Source organism: Prionailurus bengalensis, chromosome D3, assembly GCF_016509475.1.
Source record: "Prionailurus bengalensis isolate Pbe53 chromosome D3, Fcat_Pben_1.1_paternal_pri, whole genome shotgun sequence".
Lineage (NCBI taxonomy): Eukaryota > Metazoa > Chordata > Mammalia > Carnivora > Felidae > Prionailurus > Prionailurus bengalensis.
In genome coordinates this window covers 17,850,431-17,869,014 of record NC_057356.1, presented here as the reverse complement: position 1 = coordinate 17,869,014, position 18,584 = coordinate 17,850,431, and the positions used below count along the sequence as shown (strand labels likewise).

Below are 18,584 nucleotides of genomic sequence, written 5' to 3'. Positions count from 1 at the left end.
TGGCCTTGTGCCAGGAGTGTGCCAGCCATTGGCGGCCTCACCCCTGCGGCAGCATGGGCGTGAGGTCAACTGCTTGCTCTCTGTCTCCCTGAGAGCCACAGCTGAGACCTGGTGTTTATGGTGCTCCACCCACACTTCGGTGAGGTCAGAGTCCCCTGTGACTATCTCCAAGTAGAGGTCACTGGTGACCCCCTCTGGTGAGGGCCCGTCCCAGGATCCCGTCTTCTAGAATCCAGTGGTGAGCGGTCCTTACGCGGACGGCCTGAGAGCTTCTCCCAGATACACATACAGCAGCCAGACCCAGGTCAGGTGGTGGTTTCCCCCTGCCAGCTGGCCAGGCGGGGTAAAGACAGAGAGGGAAGACCGTGCTTGGGCAGGTGGATCCTAACTCCAAGGCATCTGCTCTTTCCTCCCGAGTAGTAAAAGCTGTACCATCGGGATGGTTCTCCGGCTGTGGAGCGACACGAAAATCCACCTCGACGGAGATGGGTAAGGAGATCCCTTTAATTCTTCCACTGTGGACTTTGAAACACCAAGCTACTTTGGGCATTGTTGGGTAATCATCCACAGGGTCACATGTGTGATGTGCTCATTACATCGGGAGAAACAGCATGCCCCTTAGTGAGCCACACAAGGAAGGGGACGTTTTGGCGTTGCATAAGGGCATTTGGGTCACAAAGTAGCAACGGAAGGGTATTTACAGGAGGTCCGCCGCGTGTGAAGTTCAAGAGCAGCAGGCAGCTGCTATTCATACGTTTACCTTGATGTGTTAGATGAATACTCAGTATGTGCCCTCCAGGTGGAGCTGGTCTCTGTAAGTTTGTAGTTGGAAAGGACACAGCAGGAGCCCCATGGTCTGTGGGGGTGCCGGGAAAGACAGACAGACAGCTGGCAGGCGGAGCAGCATTTCAGGTGCCTCTCTGGGGGGCTGCAGAGGAGGAACCCTTCCGTTTGGCCTGGGCAGGTAAACAAGAGACGAAGAGCCATCCGGGTCCCACATACATTTGCTTCCAAGGGAAATACGCGGGTTCTGCCATGAGTGGAAAGGAGCGGAGTAGAAGTTTATCCCTCCACTGAGATTCCAACGGTAAAAGTTACCTTGCCTCATAGTTAGCATTCGGGGAGAAAAAGTAAAATGTGACTTTTTTGGGGGGGCGGGGGAAAAGGCAGGATTATGGTTCTACTGTTTTTCCTTCTTAACCTTTTGCCTTCCGTGAATACATTTCCCATGCAATTGCAAAAGTAACGGATGGCACATGTGGGGCAGGAAGTAGCCGCGGTGGGCTGCTGGGACGGTGGCAGGAACGTGAACGAGATGGCGTCAGATGGCATCGTTGCCCTTGCCAGGGTTTGTGTTTTTGACAGACCTCACGTAGCTGGGTTGGAAGCAAACGTCCGTTTTGTTTTTCTTTTTCTTTTTCTTTGTTCCTACCGTTGCCCTTATCGGATGCAGTGGGCTGGTAGTCCCTTATCAGGAAGCACAAGACGCACTTGTCCTCAGGGTGTCCATTCGAGCTGCCGTCTCGCTGTGGGTACAGGGTCCAGTATCTCACCACGGTTCCGTTCTTTTCTGGTTGTCTTTCTCAGTGGGTTCAGCATCAGCACAGCGGGACGGATGCACGTCTTCAAGCCCGTGTCTGTCCAGGCCATGTGGTAAGTGTGTTTTAGAGAATTACATCGCCTTTGAAATTTTTTTTTTTTTTTTAGCTGCCAGCATGAATCGAAAGACCCCCTTCGATTTTAAGGCTCATTTAGGTGTGTGCGTGCGTGTGCGTGCGTGTGAGAGTGTGTATGTGTGTGTGTGTGTGTGTGTGTGTGTGTGTGTGTGTGTGTGGCACAAAATGTGCATAACATAAAATGCACCGTTTTAAGCATGCGATTCAATGTACATCCATGATGTGCAAACATAACCATCCATTTCTGGAGCTTTTCCTTCATCCCAAACAGAAAGTCTGTGCCCATTAAACACTCATGCCCTCTCTCCCCAGGCCCTGGTACCCTCTATTCTATATTCTGTCTCTCTGACTCTGCCTATCCCAGGTCCCTCCTACAAGTGGAATCGTACACTCTTTGTCCTTTTGTGTCTGGTTTATTTCACTTAAAATGTTGACGAGGTTCGTCCATACTGTAGCAAAAAAAAAAAAAATTTTTTTTTTTAAGGTCATTTATTTTAAGAGAGCAGGCACACGAGCAGGGAGGGCCAGAGAGAGAGGGAATCCTGAGCAGGCTCTGCGATGTCACCTCAGATCCCAACATCGGGGCTCGAACCCACAAACAGTGAGATGATGACCTGAGCTGAAATCAAGAGTCAGGTGCTCAACCAACTGAGCCACCCAGGCGCCCCCATGTCCGAATCCTTTTTAAGGCTGAATATTATTCCCGTCTGTGGTTAGACACTATTCTTCTGTTTATCCTTTCATCTATTGATGGGCATTTGGGTTTTTTCCACCTTTTGGCTACTGGCGAAGTATCTGTTTGAGTCCCTGCTTTCAGTTCTTTTGAGTATGTACCTAGAAGTGGGATTTCTAGATCACGTTAATGCTGTGTTTAACTTTTTAAGGAACCAAAACCGTTTTCCACAGCGACTGCACCATTTTGCATCCCCCCTGAGCCGTGCACGAGGGTCCCAGTTCCTCCACGTCCTCTCCAGTGCCCCGTTATTTTATTTTATTTTATTTTATTTTTTCATGATGGCCCGCTCAAGGGGTGTGAAGTGGTATCTCATTATGGCTCTGATTTATATTTGCCTAATTAATTACTACTGAGCATCTTTTCGTAGGCTTATTGGCCATTTGGGCATTCTTTGGAGAAATGTCTATTCAGGCCCTTTAGCCGGTTAGGAATGGGGTTGTCTTTTTGCCGTTCCGGCTGTCCAAATGTCATTCCAGCACAGATTAGCTTGTCCTTCGGGCCTGGCACACACTCGGTTTGTGCCATCCAGGGAACAGCACTCTGCCAGGCAGCGGGCATCTGGGAGGGCATACAACAGAACATAATTCCTGTCCTCGTGGGGTTTAAAGTCTATTGAGGGAGGTGGCCGTAGCACAGACAGAGTCCCATGTTGTGCCAGGGAGTGCTGGGAGCGTGTTCTCACAGGGGCCTTTTCTGCCCTGGGACGCAGGGTGCAGGGCCTCGCGCACGCTCAGCCTGGAGGATGACGTAGCCGTCGGTAAAGTCTGCACCGGGTGAAACGGGTCGTGTCCAGCACTTCTCCCAGCCCGGCGCAGGCATCTGAGAGCCTTCCTCATGGGGCGGGGGGGGGGGGGGGGGGGGCTGCACAAACCACTTGTGCAGCAAACTCAACACAACAGTGCCTCTCTCCAGTAATCTGGAAAAGACTCAGGAGAAAGCCAGTGGGGCCTGAGGAGAAGGGTTCTGCCCCAGTGTTTCAGGGTCATTACTTTTTTCCTCTGGGCCAGCACGAGTTACCCAGAATTCTCCCATGGGCCACAAATCGATATGGTGCTTCGTTTTTACCTCGTCCCTTACTCTACGCCACCCCCGATTCAGGATCATTCTGGGGAAAATCACAAAATCCTAATTCTCTCCATGTCCTGGATGTTCCTGGTGCCCCTGGATCGTTTCTTGTCTCTTTCTCTACAGGCAAGTACAAAATAGGCCCCCATGTTTTTCCAGAACTTCAGGAGCAAAACTAAATGTAGCAAATGTGCGGCTCCAGCCCGTCTCCTCAGGCAGCCTGGAGACAGGACGGGCGTGTCTGGGAAGCGTGCCCCAGACGGCGGTGGCTTCTGTGCCGTCTCCGAGGACTCTCGCTCCCCTCCGGGGCTTCCCGCTTCCACTCTTCGTCAATGCCCAACTCACCCCATCCACTGAGAAAGTTTCAGCCTCGATTTTCGTAAAAAGAGTTTTAGAAAAGGGACCAAGCTGACCGTTATTGTGTACGTTTTCCATGTTGTTCCTTCCACCCCACTCCTTCCCGAACCCCATCTTCATTTCGTTCCTGTATTAACCTGAGTTTCCGGAACCTCATTCCCCCGAGAGACCTAAGCCTTGAAGCGATTATTAACACTGATGGGAAAGGGTTCCACAGTACGTCGTTCAGAACGCGGTAAAAGGTCTCCGCTGTTAGTTAAAGACTCCTTCCTGCTCGGAGCCTCCTAGGCTTCGAGATGGCTCCTAAATTCAGGGTATCCCCACAGCCTCAGAAATAAATCTTCATTCTTGGGAGTTATGGAGTGTGAAGGGCTCCGTGAGCCAGCCTGGGCGGGCGATAACAACATCTGTACTGTTTGTTGCCTTGCTGGGCACGATAAAGGATGTCCCATCCACTCTTGGGTTCAAAGCTTGTGTCACGGAGACTGGGCGTGTTAATCCGGAGGTTTCGGGCTGCCTTGTGTCCCCCCGGGAGCCCGGTACATGGCAGGGTTGACTCCGGTAGGAAGTCTTTCAGGGATCGCCCCCTGCTCGGCCCCGATCTCAGCCCCCAGTCAAGGGGAAGGCCCAGCACTCCTGTGCCTCCCCCGGGCCTGACCCTGTCCCCCCTCCTCACCCCAGGTCTGCCCTGCAGGTCCTTCACAAGGCCTGCGAAGTGGCACGGAGACACAACTACTTCCCCGGCGGCGTGGCTCTCATCTGGGCCACCTACTATGAGAGCTGCATCAGCTCCGATCAGAGCTGCATCAACGAGTGGAACGCCATGCAGGACCTGGAGTCCACGCGGCCCGACTCCCCGGCCCTATTTGTGGACAAGTAAGTGCGGCGCTGCCTTGCCCACGCCGGCCGACCCGGAGTCTGCACGAGGTGACACCTGCCCTGCAGTCCGGCGACCGAGGGCCACCTCTCCCAGGACCAGCGTTCCGAGCGGGGGTCCCTAACCTGCTGCCCGTGGGTGGTCTTTGGCTCCGCGATGGTGTGACCCCCCCCCCATTCACATCAGAGACGGGTTCCAGCGTGAATGCATCTCTGGGGCACAGCTCCCTAACTCCTGTCAGCTTCTCAGAGGAACTTGCGGCCCACGTGCGTCACTGGCTCTTGGGCAGTGCCCTGGGGTCTGGCCTTTCCCTGTGCTCCTAGGAGTATTATAGATCCATTGTCCTGGGATCCTAAAATACAACTGCACCAGCACTGGCCAAGTGCAGCCTGCCTTAGAGGCCACGATCGAGTGGCCTATGTCACGTGGCCTCCAACGGAGCTCAGGTGGCCTGAGGCCACATACACTAAATGAAAAGTCTGGGTCCAGAAGGAAGTGGTCCTTCTATCTTGGTTAGGACTGTCCTCCCCCTGAGTTGTATGTCCCTCTGGGACTGCATTAAGAGGGCCATGGACAGAGAGGTCAGCCTGAGTGAGGAGAGGACCGGAAGCCACATTCCATGAGGCCTCAGATTATGAGAGGTTTGGGGAGAACGTTAGTTGCCTTTGAATACATAAAGGGGCGTCCTGTGGAAGAATTATCCTGGTCTGTGTAGGATACCCCCATCCAGGGCTGATGGGTAGAAGTTACCGGGAAACGTGTAGATTCTCCACGTTAGAAGGCCATCACGGGAGCTGGACACAAGGGGAACTCTGGACTGTCTCTGGACACAGTGCTGTCGTCACGCCCAGATACATTCAAGCAGAGACAAAAGGGTCTGGTTGTTGGGGAGCGGGGTGGCGGGAGAGGGGGGGCAGGACGCTACACTGGGGCTTCCAGCGTCTGGCCTTGAGAGTGATTCTCTGCAGACCTGAGCGAGGATCTGCTTTCCAGCCGTCGTTTGTGCACTCCATCTGCTCACCGCTCTGTGGACTCCCACGGGAGTTCTAGACCCAGAGCCGGACTTCTCTGTCCCTTCCCCCCTCCCCCAAAACATGCACAGCGAGACGGTAGTTCTCTGAGTCCAGGCCGCGTTCTCGTTAGGCCCGGGAGCATCTGGGGTTCCTGTAAACGCTGAGCTCAGGCCCCCTCTCGTTGCGCGTGTTACCGAATGTCCTTCCTTTCCAGGCCAACTGAAGGGGAGAGGACCGAGCGCCTCATCAGAGCCAAGCTCCGGAGCATCATGATGAGCCAGGATCTGGAAAACGTGACCTCAAAAGAAGTAAGAGAGCTCTTCCCTTTGCAGGCCAGAGCTCACGCAGTGTTCGTTTGTCCTGTTGCCCGAACCACAGCAGAGGCGGGTCCGGCACCTGCTCACTGGCTCTCAGAGGCTTTTCCCACGGAGCTTAGCGGAAAGAGCACAGGCCTTCAAGTCCCATTCTAGTTCGAGTCTAGCCACGCTGCGTACCAATTCCCTGGCCTCTCTGAACCTATAAGACCTTTGATGGTAATTCCATGAGACCCATAGGTTGCACTGAGAAAACATTTCCCTCTTAAGGCCTTCTCCTCTGCCTTGTGTTTTATTGAGATACAGCAGACTCTTGTTTCTTATCTCAGGATTACCAGTTACCAGCGACTTACGAACCCTGGACTGCCTCCCATCTGCCTTTGAATGTTTTCTTGGATCACTTTTTTCTTTTTCTCGGGTTGCTTTTTGTTCAAGGAATGCGATGAATTATAATAGTAGGTTAGGGGCACCTGGGTGGCTCAGTCAGTTAAGCGTCTGGCTTCAGCTCAGGTCATGATCTCCCAGTTCATGAGTTCGAGCCCCACATCGGGCTCTGCACTGACAGTGCAGAGTCTGCTTTGGATCTTCTGTTCCTCTCTTTGCCCCTCCCTCGCTCTCTCCCTCAAAAATAAACATTAAAAAATAATAATAATAGCTTAAACCAGGCAGATGGAAAGGGTTGAAGTGGCCATTTTAAAAAGGCACGCATCATCGTTTTATTAGTTAAGACACATAAAAAGTCACATCGTGATGCCTTCCGGAGCAAGATGAAACTGACTTTATGGGTTGACTGTGATATAGTTGATACTTAATTGTAAAAATGTGCCTTAAACTCAAAAAGAAGAGATCCCAGGGGAATCTGCTTCTTCGTATAAAATAATCAACTCTTCCCAGTCAGATTGACTTTGAGGCTGAGTAGCCTGCGTTCCCACCACCTGCCCGTGTGTGTGTCTGCGTGTGTGTGTGTGTGTGTGTGTGTGTGTGTGTGTGTGTGTGCGTGCTTACTCTGGGATCAAAACAAAGCAACTCGCCAGCAACCAAAGATCATTTCTGAAAACAAGCACAGTGTAAGTTGTGACTTTACTGCTTTGGAGGTGGACAACTGTGGTTTTGTTTTATTTTGTTTTATAACAACACACTTTCCTACTCTTTTCCACTCCACAGATCCGTAATGAATTAGAGACGCAGATGAACTGTAACTTGAAAGAATTCAAGGAATTCATAGACAACGAGATGCTCCTTATCTTGGGACAGATGGACAAACCCTCCCTCATCTTCGACCATCTTTATCTCGTAAGAGGCACATCACCCGGCAGGGTCTGGTTGGGGGAACATAAATCAACAGGACCTTGATTGTTTGGAGTTTGCAGCAAGGCCAGAGAAGGGGAGCAAACTTGAGTTACTGGCACCTCGGTCCTGACTCTTCTGGAAACTCCTGTCTCAGACCTCGTCACTCTGGCCTCCACGAGCTTGCACTCGAGCCAGATGTCCGAGGGGTGGTTCCCAGCTGAGCCATGGGGAGTTGTTTGAAGGCTCTCTGGCATAGTCCACTGACAGCAGTTTTCAGACTCTCTCCATCCTTGGTCTTCAGTCACTAACACACAGAGGCCCCACCCAGTTCCCTCCAAATGGTGTGCGGGCTCAGAACCCCCAGTTACTAGAGGGAGCATGCTCGCCAAACCCCAGGGTTATGCCTCGGCATCCTGAGACGTGAGAAACAGTAGGGAAAACAGACCAAACATCCAAAACCCAGCTTCCCCTCTCTGTCCGGAAGCCTGCTCCGTGCACCGCTCCCAGGCCCACCGAAGGAATGGGCGCGGGCGGGGTGGAATCTCCCTACCTCCGTCTCTTGCTCAGATTTTCTTAATGCCGTAAATCTCCATAGAAGGCAACTGGCGAGTTCCCAGAGCCTCTCAGAGAGACTATAGAGGAAGGCATGTTGCTAAAATTAGAGAAGCAACGCAATGTGATGAAAATCAGACCCACCAGGGCCAAGTTCCCACTCCCCAGCCTGAGTGGCTGTGTGACCGGGACCGAGTCTCTCTGGCTTCTCTCCTTCATTCTGTACCATGAGGGATCATTATGAGGATGAAGTAAAAGATGCATATAAAGCACCGAGTGCGGTTTCTGTAGGCACTAAGAAATGGCACCCGTTGTCAGAGCAGAAGTCACTTCCTGGGAAAGTGGAGGTAGTTCATTGGCTGCTGAAGACATGACCGATTTTTGCTTTCTGCCCACAAGAAGTTCTTAATAGTTCCCCAGACGCATGTGTCGTGATATATACTTAATATGTTAAATACAGATGTATTTAGTGAATTCGTTTATATCTGTCGCTACATATGTATATGTTTAACGTTCGTGTTAAAACGTATGTGAATATGTGGATTTGAAGCCTGTATCTTGAAAGCTGTCAGGCAGCACTGGGCTCTAATCTCCCTGGGAAGCTGGTAGTTCTTCCTGGTGGAAAACAACAGAAGGCAGGCTGTCCCTCCACTAGGTGGTGATCACAACAAGAGGGTGCTCACACATTTAGTGGAGCTCTCTTTATTTTTTCGGTGCGGTTTGATGCTTTATGTCACTTTTTCCATGAGAGATACTAAAGGAATTTTTATATTTGAGCCTCTCCCTGCAGCACAGAAATCCAGCTAGCGCCCACATGATGCCAGCTTCACTGGTCCCCCTGCAGCCCCTGCGTCCTGAGGGGCCTGCCTTCCTGGGAAAAGAAGCTTCTAGGGAGACTTGGGAGGGGGGAGTGTCTTTGGCTGTTTTGACTCCACGTTGTTTGCATTTCCTAAGAGCGAAGTGATAGTTTCTTCTTTTGCTTTTCTTCCCCTTCTATGTTCCTCATACTCTCCGAAATGGAGGGTTTGTGTTTTAGTCTGCTCTACAAGGTATTAAATCAAAACATGTTATGGAAGGTAAGGAAATAAGAGAAACTCTAAAGAAGAAAATGAAAAGCATTCCCAATTTTACAAACCTGGATGCAGTCACTGTGAACGTTCTGGTATATTTATTTTCCCATTTGTGTTTTTTTTTTTCTTTTCATGTCTATAGAACTTCTTAAAAGAGAGAAAAGGAAAGAATCATACTATTTGTATAGTTCCGTATCCTGTTTCTTGTTTTAAATTGTTGTCGTTCTGTGGCGTTTCCCTGTGTCACTGACTAACCACCGTAAACTCTGATTTTTTTCAAGTGCCCTATCATATGGGCTCATCATCGTTTATTTTACTGGTTTCTTCTTGTCAGACCTCTGAGTTGTTTTCCAGTGTTTGTCATTAGAAATAACCATAACTATCCTTGTACGTAAATCTCTGTGCAAATTCTGGGTGTTTCTGCAGGACAGCTTTTTATATGTGGAACTATGGGACCTTTTAAAAATACTTCCCAGGAAAGGTAGACCTACTCCTGCTTTCTTTTTTTTGTCGTTATTATTTTTTTAACGTTTCTTTATTTTTGAGAGAGAGCAAGAACGAGAACGAGCAGGGGAAGGGCAGAGAGAGAGGGAGACACAGAATCCGAAGCGGGCTCTGCGTTGGCAGCCCAGAGCCCGATGCGGGGCTCGAACTCACGAGCCGTGAGATCATGACCTGAGCTGAAGTCGGGCGCTTAACCAGCTGAGCCACCCAGGCGCCCCAAACGACTCTTGCTTTCAATTAGCAGTGTGGGCAAGTGCCCTCTCCTGAGTGGGAGGTCGGAGGTCACTGCCTCTGGTGACAGGACCCTGCTGGGGACTTAGGAAAGGAAGTGGCAAGAGGGGGTGCAGGTGTTTCTGAACTTGCTCTTTCCCGAAGGCCAGAGGGCGTCACGCTCAGGCTGATGACGCTGTGACTGCCTCGGGAAGCTGCTTCAATACAGGCCTGTTTCGGTTCTATCTGTTGTCGAAGGCCAAGGGCCCGCGCAAGGACCATCCCCGTCAGGGCTAGCCCACGCCGTGCATCCCATAAGCAGCTCTGAGGCTGACATGTGACACTCACGGGGGTTTGTGTGATCTGTCCCCCAGGGCTCTGAATGGAATGCGTCCAATCTGGAGGAGCTGCAGGGCTCAGGGTGAGTCTGCTCCCCTCGTCTTCCCTTGTCCTTCCAGGCAGCCTAGAAACCCTCAAGGTCGAGCCCTTGTAACTGCAGGCACCCGTCTCCGAGCCACCTGCCATGGCTGGGCAGCTTTGCACGGCTAAACGGATGTGCTTCTGAATGCCACCTCCTGAATAATTCACGGGTTTTAGACTTTAACGGGGTTCCGTGTGATTGTGTGTGTCAGCAAGAGCGGTTCGCAGTCACACTCCAGTGGCATAGGACGGCGTGGGTGCTGACAAGGCCACGAGCCCCCTCACGTGCACCACTGCCCGCACGCCTGCCGGCGGTCCTGGTGGGGACCGCGCAGCAACCCTGATCCCAGGACCACTCCTGCTTCTACTGGACGTTCCACTCTGGGTCCTGGTGGGAATCTTGTGGCTAAAATGCTCAGTGTTGGCCAGAAACATACGCCTGTCTCAGTCTGAGAAATGCCCAACAGCAGGAATTAAAAAAAAAAAAATGTTTAAATCTAGGTCTTCAAGAACAGATGTCTGGACATTTTTTTTTAAACAACACAGCCACAAAATCACCATTCTGTGGGTCTGACATGATGGCATTCTTGAATTACTGCATTTAAAAATCAAGACTAAACAAATCTTAAAATATATCTTTAGAACTACTGGTTAAGATGTGTTCTTGCGACAAAAAAATATTCTTCAAATGTACAGCAATACTATCTATGCCTTCTCTTGCTGGGAACACGTAAATGGTTTTTAAAGGTATTTTCTTACAGCATTTATAAGTATTCTCTTACAAAACCTATTGGAGGTATTTTCTAACTCCTGAAATTATTTTGGTCTTCCGGGAATAGAAGTATCACATTTAAAGAACTACAGAACCAGCATTTGAGGACCTTCTCAACAATTTATTTGTTTCTAGTCTGCCTTGTTTCAAGAAGGATTTAAGGCAGTTCTTAGGTACATGAATAATGGATGGATAGAGTCTATTTTTTTTTTTTTAGCTCTTTAAAAGTGGAGACTTTGTTTTTTTTAAAGCCTCAGTATATTCATAACAGTTAATGAATTTTGAAACTTCAAGAGCGTTTGAAAATGTATTTAAGTAATACACATGTCTGCTTTCCAGAATTCATATTGCTTAGCAATGCTTTGAACTTTCTTTTTCCTGAGTTTTTTATAAAGGAATATGTTTTTTTTATTTTAAATATAATATGTTCTCATCACACAGAGGACATTTAGAAAGCACACCAATGTGTGTTAATGACTATTAAGGAGAAACAAAAACCCTACCATAAACACATATCCTTTATGCGCATGTATTTAATTTTTTCTTTGCTCAGTACTTCTGTTACTTTGTTCTTTGTAGTTCCTCGTTCTGATTCTCCAAATTTGTCCTTTATTTTTTTCTCATTACAGTGTTGACTACATTTTAAATGTCACTAGAGAAATAGATAATTTTTTCCCTGGCTTATTTGCATATCATAACATCCGAGTCTACGACGAGGAAACAACAGACCTTCTTGCCCACTGGAACGAGGCGTACCATTTTATAAACAAAGCAAAGTAAGTGGGTGGAGAAGCGAAAGAAGCTGGTCTGAGGAGGAAACCGGCAGACGCTGGGTGGGCACAAATTAATGGCAATCCCAGACACCGCCGTCTCCCGGTTTGTGGAGCCTTTGATGTCTGGTGGACCTCTGGTTTTAAACCACAGGACCCGTAGCACCAAAGGGACACGGTCACTGATCTCAAGGTGGGGGCCCCAGTGAGCCTTCGTTTCCCCCATCCTTGACTGTGACATGGGACCCCACTTTTGTCGTTGGTGTCAAAAGTGGTATCAGAAAAGGATCTGACACCAAGTGGACATTCTTGGGAGCTCTGCCTTTGGGGAGTCGCTCAGCCAAAGGAGGAGGGGGGTGGGCCAGGTCATATGTGGACTCTGGGCACTTTTGGGGTTGCGTCTGCCAAGAAAGCCGCTCAGGCAGGTGCCCCGAGGTATGGCCCAGCTTGTGCACCTGTGTTCATGCAACTTTCCTATTCATTCATGGAAAGGAGCAGACCATCAGAGGTCCCGTTGCCCCGTGCCTGTCACTGGTGTCCCCCATCTTTAGTCCTCCCCTTATTCTCCTATGGAACAACTCTGCCTCACTGAGAGAAAACCCTCTGTGATGCTATCGAGAGAAACCCCATCTTCTGCTTTGCACCCCATCAGGGGCAAAGCTATGCAACATGTCCTTACCAAATCTCAGTTTGTTTGCATTTTTTGGTGGCGGTTAGATTTCAGACCAGCAGTGAAACAAACAAACAAAAAAACAACAAAACAAAATGCACATAACGGGGATGAATTTCAAGCCTGGGGTCTAGGAAGCGAGCGTGGACCCACCTGACCGGCCAGCTGCTTCCAGTATAAACAGGCAGGCCGGTGGGTCTACGTGCTGTGCAAATAAAGCTTCCAGGTGCCACCCTGCCAGCCCCTTCCATTCTCGAGGAGGTGAGGTGTCGAGAAACCCCATCCTCGGCTTTGCCGTATCCGTGAAATCAGCCCCGACCGGGCCAGTATGGCCTCCCTGCAAACCACCAGTCCGCCTGGGTTCTTCCCCCCGTCTGAGTCCAGGGTGCTGCCGCCCTCACTCCGGCTCCTGGACCCTCCCGTCTGATGCACATCTTGCTCTCCTGAGGGCCTTGCAGCCTTCAGTTCGCTGACCCCGTTTGTCTGCAGTCACCCGCTCCCTGTTTCCATCTGCTGTCACAGCTGTGTGGCTTTTGCAGATGTCCCTTCAGCTGCCCCTTGGCTTCCTGCAAAAGAGCCTCTGATCTCCTGGCCCATCCCAGCGGTCCGACTTCGTCCCTGAAGGCGGCCCGGTTTGGGAGCTCTCCCTGCACAGCTTGGCAAGACAGGGACAGATTTATCTCGATTTCCCATTGTGTGCTAATTGATTTTGCAGCGAAGCTATTTCCTTTAGAGGGTGTGTGGCCATCTGCTGCACAAATATCAGGACATAAGGGGGGGGGGGTCTGGGCACGGAGATAACTTCAGGGTTTATAAAACTCCACTGGGTAACACCTGAGAGAAGGAAATTGTTGACATTTCTGGACTCTCTCCTCCACCCACCCCCACCCCCCCGCCGCCCCACCCCTGCAGGAGGAACCATTCCAAGTGCCTGGTGCATTGCAAGATGGGTGTCAGCCGATCCGCTTCCACGGTCATAGCCTACGCGATGAAGGAGTTTGGCTGGCCTCTGGAAAAAGCGTACAACTACGTGAAGCAAAAGCGCAGCATTACACGCCCCAACGCGGGCTTTATGAGGCAGCTGTCTGAGTATGAAGGCATCTTGGACGCGAGGTGGGTGACCGCCTGCTGAGAAGGATCGAGGGGACCGAGCGGGCTCCGCAGCTAAAACCCTGCTTCTGGGGGGGGGGGTGCGGTGCCGGTCTGAGAAAACAACCATTGTTTGGGGTTTGATTAGTGGTTTCCAGGAGGGATCTGTTTGATTTTGTTGGCACACACAGAAAGCTGTTTTGCTGCCGGAGGGAACGGTGCACAGCTTCTAATCCAAGGCATGACGTCATGTGCAGCACAGGCACGTGGACGTCCCCGTTTCCTGAGCATCTGCTTTGCGCCGAGCCGCGTGCCAGGCTTCGCCACGGGGCGGTTCCCAGGGCTGCAGAGCAGATACTCCCGGTGCTGGCCAGCTGGGCCCCTCAGGGCGAGCTCGCCCATCTCCCCAAGCCTCGAGCCTCGGTGTCCCCTTCTGAGTTTGGGATTAAAACCTCCCTGATAGGGTTGTTCTGAGATTTGTGTGAACAGTGCACAAGTTCGCCCTTGCAGGTGCTTTGCCATAGCTGGCCCACGGTGACATTTGAAATCTCTAACCCCCGTCCAGAAAAGGTCTGCAGAGTACAGGTTATCCCCCATGATGGGGGGGAGGGGGTAAGGGAGGAGGAACAGGTGCGCGAGGTTAGCTTGTCCCACAGGCGCGCGGGTGCGCGGCAGAGGGGAGGGAGCACTCCCCAGGTCCGTGGGCTCCCAAGGCTCCTGTGTGGGGAGGCCCCATGAAGGTGGATCCCCGCTGGACTCTGGGACTCCCTTCTGTTCTGGCGGGTTGGAGCCTCCCTGGATTATTTCTGACTGGTATTGTGAGGAGGCCACAAGCTGAGTCCACTGGCTTCTTGGCCACGTGTGAGAAAGCAGGAGTGCTCCGGCAGGGTTGAACGGGGTCTGAGGACAGCCCTAGACGTCTCTGCCCTTTGCTGTCAACCAGGGCAGCTGGACAGGTCCCCGGGCAGGGCCCAGGGACGATGAGGAGGGGTTTGGGGGGAGGAGGGGGAGGAGGCGAGGGAGGGAAAGAGGTGGGTGGTCCTGCTCTCTCCCTTGGCCCTTCAGTCACTTGCTGCACCATCAGGAGTTTGCAGCCTCACCAGGGGTCTTCAGGCTGAGTTCACAGCCACAAGGCACCGACCGTGACTCGCAGCCCCATCTGGGGGCCCTCTCGGCCTTGCCTGAATGCGCACACAGAGCCGTCACGAATGGCCGTGGTGCTCCCGTGCACTGCCGGACAGCAGGGCCTTAGTTCACGCTGTCCTCTTATGTTTACTTCTCTCGCTGTAACCCGCACACCCGCATGCTGTTGGCTACTGTCGCCCTAAGGTGCGTGGAGGTGACTGACTTACCTTATTTCACATTAAACTTTTGTCTTCTCTTTTTTTTTTTCATCCTTACATTAAAAATGTGTTATAACGGGGGCACCTGGGTGGCTCCGTCAGTTAAGTGTCCAGCTCTTGATTTCGGCTCACGTCACGATCTCATGGTTTGTGAGCTCGAGTCCCACGTCGGGCTCTGCTCGGGATTTCTCTCTCCCTCCACTGTCTCTGCCCCTCCCCTGCACTCACACATTCTCTCTCTCTCTCTCAAAGTAAACATTTTTTAAAAATGTGTTATAACAATACTACTACAGTTTTATAAGACCTAGTTTTAAATGTTTATTTTTGAGAGAGAGAGCGCGCACACGCGAGTGGGGAAGGGGCGGAGGGCGGGGTCCAGAGGCTCTGAAGCAGGCTCCACACTGTCAGCCGAGAGCCCAGTGCAGGGCTTGAACTCATAAACCGCGAGATCGAGACCTGAGCCGAAACCAAGAGTCAGACGCTTAACTGACTGAGCCGCCCAGGGGCCCACATGTAATTTTTCTGACCTAAATGCATATTTCCAGTTTTTTCAGATGGCCCCAAGTTAGCGCACATTCTGTGGTTACACAGTCAGGTCAGCGTGAGATCTGTATGTGCTGTCTGTTGCCGTCCTCACTGCCTCCCTACGGTGTGGGGAGGAGAGGATTCTCATCCTCGTTGACAGATGGCGAGACGGAGATGAAACACGCAGTAGAGTGGCTAAGTTCACAGAATGACACGGGACCCCAAGACCGTGTTGACCCTTGGGGTCTACATTGCTTTCACGTTACCCGCCACAGAGTCCCCGTGTGACAAAGCCAATTAAGGCTCCTGACGTGCGCCCCAGTGGCTGAGGGTCCTAGCGATACCTCTGTCGGCCTCGGGCTGTCCCTCACCGGCTCCCCCCGCAACCCCTCTTCCGGGGACCCTCCGGGCACTGGCCCCCTCTGACTTTCCTCTGCCCTTCCTCCCCCGCAGCAAACAACGACACAACAAGCTGTGGCGCCAGCAGGGCGACACCTGCCTCCAGCCGCCCATGGAGGACCCCACAGGGTCTGGGGACTTCTTGCCGGAGACCCTGGACGGCACCCCAGAGGCCCAGCTGCCCTGCCTGGACGACGCTGCCCAGCCTGGGTTCCCAGACAGCAGGGCCCCAGGAGGAGCCGCCCTCCCCTGCTGCTTCCGGCGACTCTCAGACCCCCTCCTGCATCCCCCCAGCGGCGAGACCCGCAGCGTGGTCCACCTGGAGGACCTGGAGAGGGACGCCCTCCTGGAGGAAGCAGCCGAGGCGACTGAGGCACACAGGCCGGCCGCACATCCCCAGGAAGCTTCCGGACCCTGCGAGAAGGAGGTGAAGAAGAAGCTGGAGTTCGGGAGCCCCAAGGCCCGGAGTGGCTGGTCGCCCCAGGTGGAGGAGATGGAAGGGGAGGAGGCCCCGGGAGCAGGGCGGTGGGGGCGGCCCCCGCCCCAGCTGGACCAAAGCCTGCTTAACCGGGAAAACCTGAACAACAACAACAGCAAGAGGAGCTGTCCGGAGGACTTCGAGGTGGGCGCGGGGCTGGCCCGTCCTGCCCCCCTGCCAGCGGGCGCCATCGGAGGGGCGGGGCAGGCGTGCCCAGGTCGGGGGTCTGCGGGGCGCTCAGTCACAGCTCGGCTCGGGCTGCGCCTCCAGCTCGACTTCCTTCTTTCCTTTCTTTTTTATTTATTTTGAGAGAGGTACAGAGAGCAAGTCAGGGAAGAGTAGAGAGAGAATCTCATGCAGGCTCTGTGCTGTCATCGTGGGGCCCAGTACGGGGCTCCTGCTCACAAACTGTGAGGTCACGATCTGAGCTGAGATCAGGAAGTCAGACGCTCAACTGACTAAGCCACCCAGACGCCCCTCGGTTTCTTTCTTACATAAAATGGAAAGCAAGACTTAGCACCCAGCTTCACGTTGATCAACACAAGACCATTCTTATTTCATACCCTCCCTCCCTTCCCCACACTCTGAATTGTCTTGAAACAAATCCCAGATGTGTCGCTTCAGTGGAGACACGACCACAATATCACCTCTAAGAAACCGGTGGGAATTGTTCCATATCATCATGGGTCTGGTCTTCCGACTACTGTTCGGATGCTCGACTCCAGCAGTCCCCTGTGGCTCTCCTGTGTGGTGGGTTTCTGCAGCAAGGTCTTGGCAAGCTGGCGCTCGCTCAGAAAATCATTAATTCCACCAGGCTTTTTCCTCCTCCCAGCGGCCCAGGGGCGGAGGATGGGTTGGTGGGGGGTGTCCCGTGCCGCCCACTCTCGGCGTCCCCCCTCACTCTGCGCTGGCTCGCCACGGCGAGAGCACTCGGGAAGCCGGCAGGTGCCAGCATCCCCCGTACAGAGGGTTTGCCTTGGCCACCTTTTAATACGAATGAAGTGGGGCCGACCCACCACCGACCTCCAAACGCCATTCCAGACGCATGTTCCTGACTCAGGAATTTCTCCCACCACTCCCCCTTTCCTCAAAGAGCAAATACCCATAAAGAGAGAGGACATAAGACCTCTGCCCAGGACAGTAGTGCCTCCATCAGTCTCAGAGGGCATGGGGTGAGTCACAGAATGGAGGAGATGAGCAGCTTGGGTAAGAAGGTACGTGAAGGACACAGCCTGCCTTCCCTGGCCAGAATTTGATGGAACGGGTGATGTGATCAAGGGAATAGGACCAGACACAAGCATTCATTCATTTGTTCAACTCTTGTTTGTGAGCTATGGCTCCAGGTTGGTGAGGGTTCATCTGTAAGACTATGCCTTCACTCAGTGTCCTGGTCTGTTTTCACTAGAAGACAGTAGACCCTCTGAGGGCGGGGACCATGTCTTGTTTGCAGCCCCTGCGCCTGATACAGCTCATGATGTGTGACAGGTACTCCCTAAGTAGGAGCTGGACGAGTGACTTCTCTCCCAGCCTCTTGCTCCTCGGGCTCCGAAAGGTGGTCTTAAATCTCCCACCATGGGATCATTCCACCACGTGTTAGAACGTTAGGTCCTGAAGGTTTTAGAAGAAAACTTTGGTCAGAGTTCTGGGTTGTGAGTTCAGGCTGTAGGTCGGAAGTGATCTGGTCTCACTGGTTGACCTGGAAGCCGGCCCCAGGAGTCCTGAGTAGGCTAGGATTCCGAGGGAGACCAGGCCCCCCCGCCTCCCCCACCGCATGCTCTCCATATGCTCCCCTGCAGCCTCGAGGAATCATGGCTGGGTTTCCTTAGGATTCCTCCAGGACTGGACTACCCCGTGACTCCTTAGCTTGGGGGACCTACGTCTGTGACACCGGATGGGATTAATCCTTGACGGTCAGGGCCAGTGGTAGGACACAGGGAGAAACCTACAATATCAGCCCTTCGCCAAAAAGCCTTTGTTTCAGACCAGCTTGGGAATCTCACAGCTAAACCACTGTCGGGGTGAGGGTCGGCCTCCCCCACCACAGCCCACAGGAGCAGCCCTATGGGCACATGAGGGAGGTGAGCAGGTGCCCCGCCCATCAGAAGGGCATAGTGTGGAGGCACAGGTCACACTGACCTAGAGGCAGGTGGTTTTCCTCAGAAAACATCGCAAACGTGTTCTCCCTTGGTACATAAAACCCACCTTAGGGGCGCCTGGGTGGCTCAGTCCCTTAAGCGTCTGGCCTCGGCTCAGGTCCTGATCTCGTGGTTCGTGAGTTTGAGCCCCGTGTCAGGCTCTGTGCTCGCAGTGCAGAGCCCGCTTCCGGTCCTCTGTCTCCCTCGCTCTCTGCCCCTCCCCCCAAATAAATAAACAAACAAACAAAAAGAACCACCTCAGCCTGGCTCCCTCATCCGAGACTATGGGCACCCGTATTTGGGTGGGTAAGATTAAGAG

At 52.5% G+C, this 18,584-nt stretch overlaps 1 protein-coding gene across 5 annotated transcripts in view; it reads left to right on the top strand.

Annotated features, from left to right (window-relative positions):
* SSH1 (slingshot protein phosphatase 1) overlaps positions 1–18,584 on the top strand; it is a 64,144-nt gene that overhangs the window by 39,060 nt on the left and 6,500 nt on the right. For 4 of the 5 annotated variants that reach the window (XM_043557817.1, XM_043557819.1, XM_043557820.1 and 1 more), the window contains 9 exons: positions 421–489; positions 1,588–1,653; positions 4,516–4,710; positions 5,939–6,032; positions 7,203–7,331; positions 10,039–10,085; positions 11,486–11,632; positions 13,209–13,409; positions 15,707–16,274. In XM_043557817.1, the coding sequence (XP_043413752.1) occupies positions 421–489; positions 1,588–1,653; positions 4,516–4,710; positions 5,939–6,032; positions 7,203–7,331; positions 10,039–10,085; positions 11,486–11,632; positions 13,209–13,409; positions 15,707–16,274 (1,516 nt within the window). The remainder of the gene's footprint in view (positions 1–420; positions 490–1,587; positions 1,654–4,515; positions 4,711–5,938; positions 6,033–7,202; positions 7,332–10,038; positions 10,086–11,485; positions 11,633–13,208; positions 13,410–15,706; positions 16,275–18,584) is intronic. The other variant, XM_043557818.1, reaches the window with a different exon arrangement.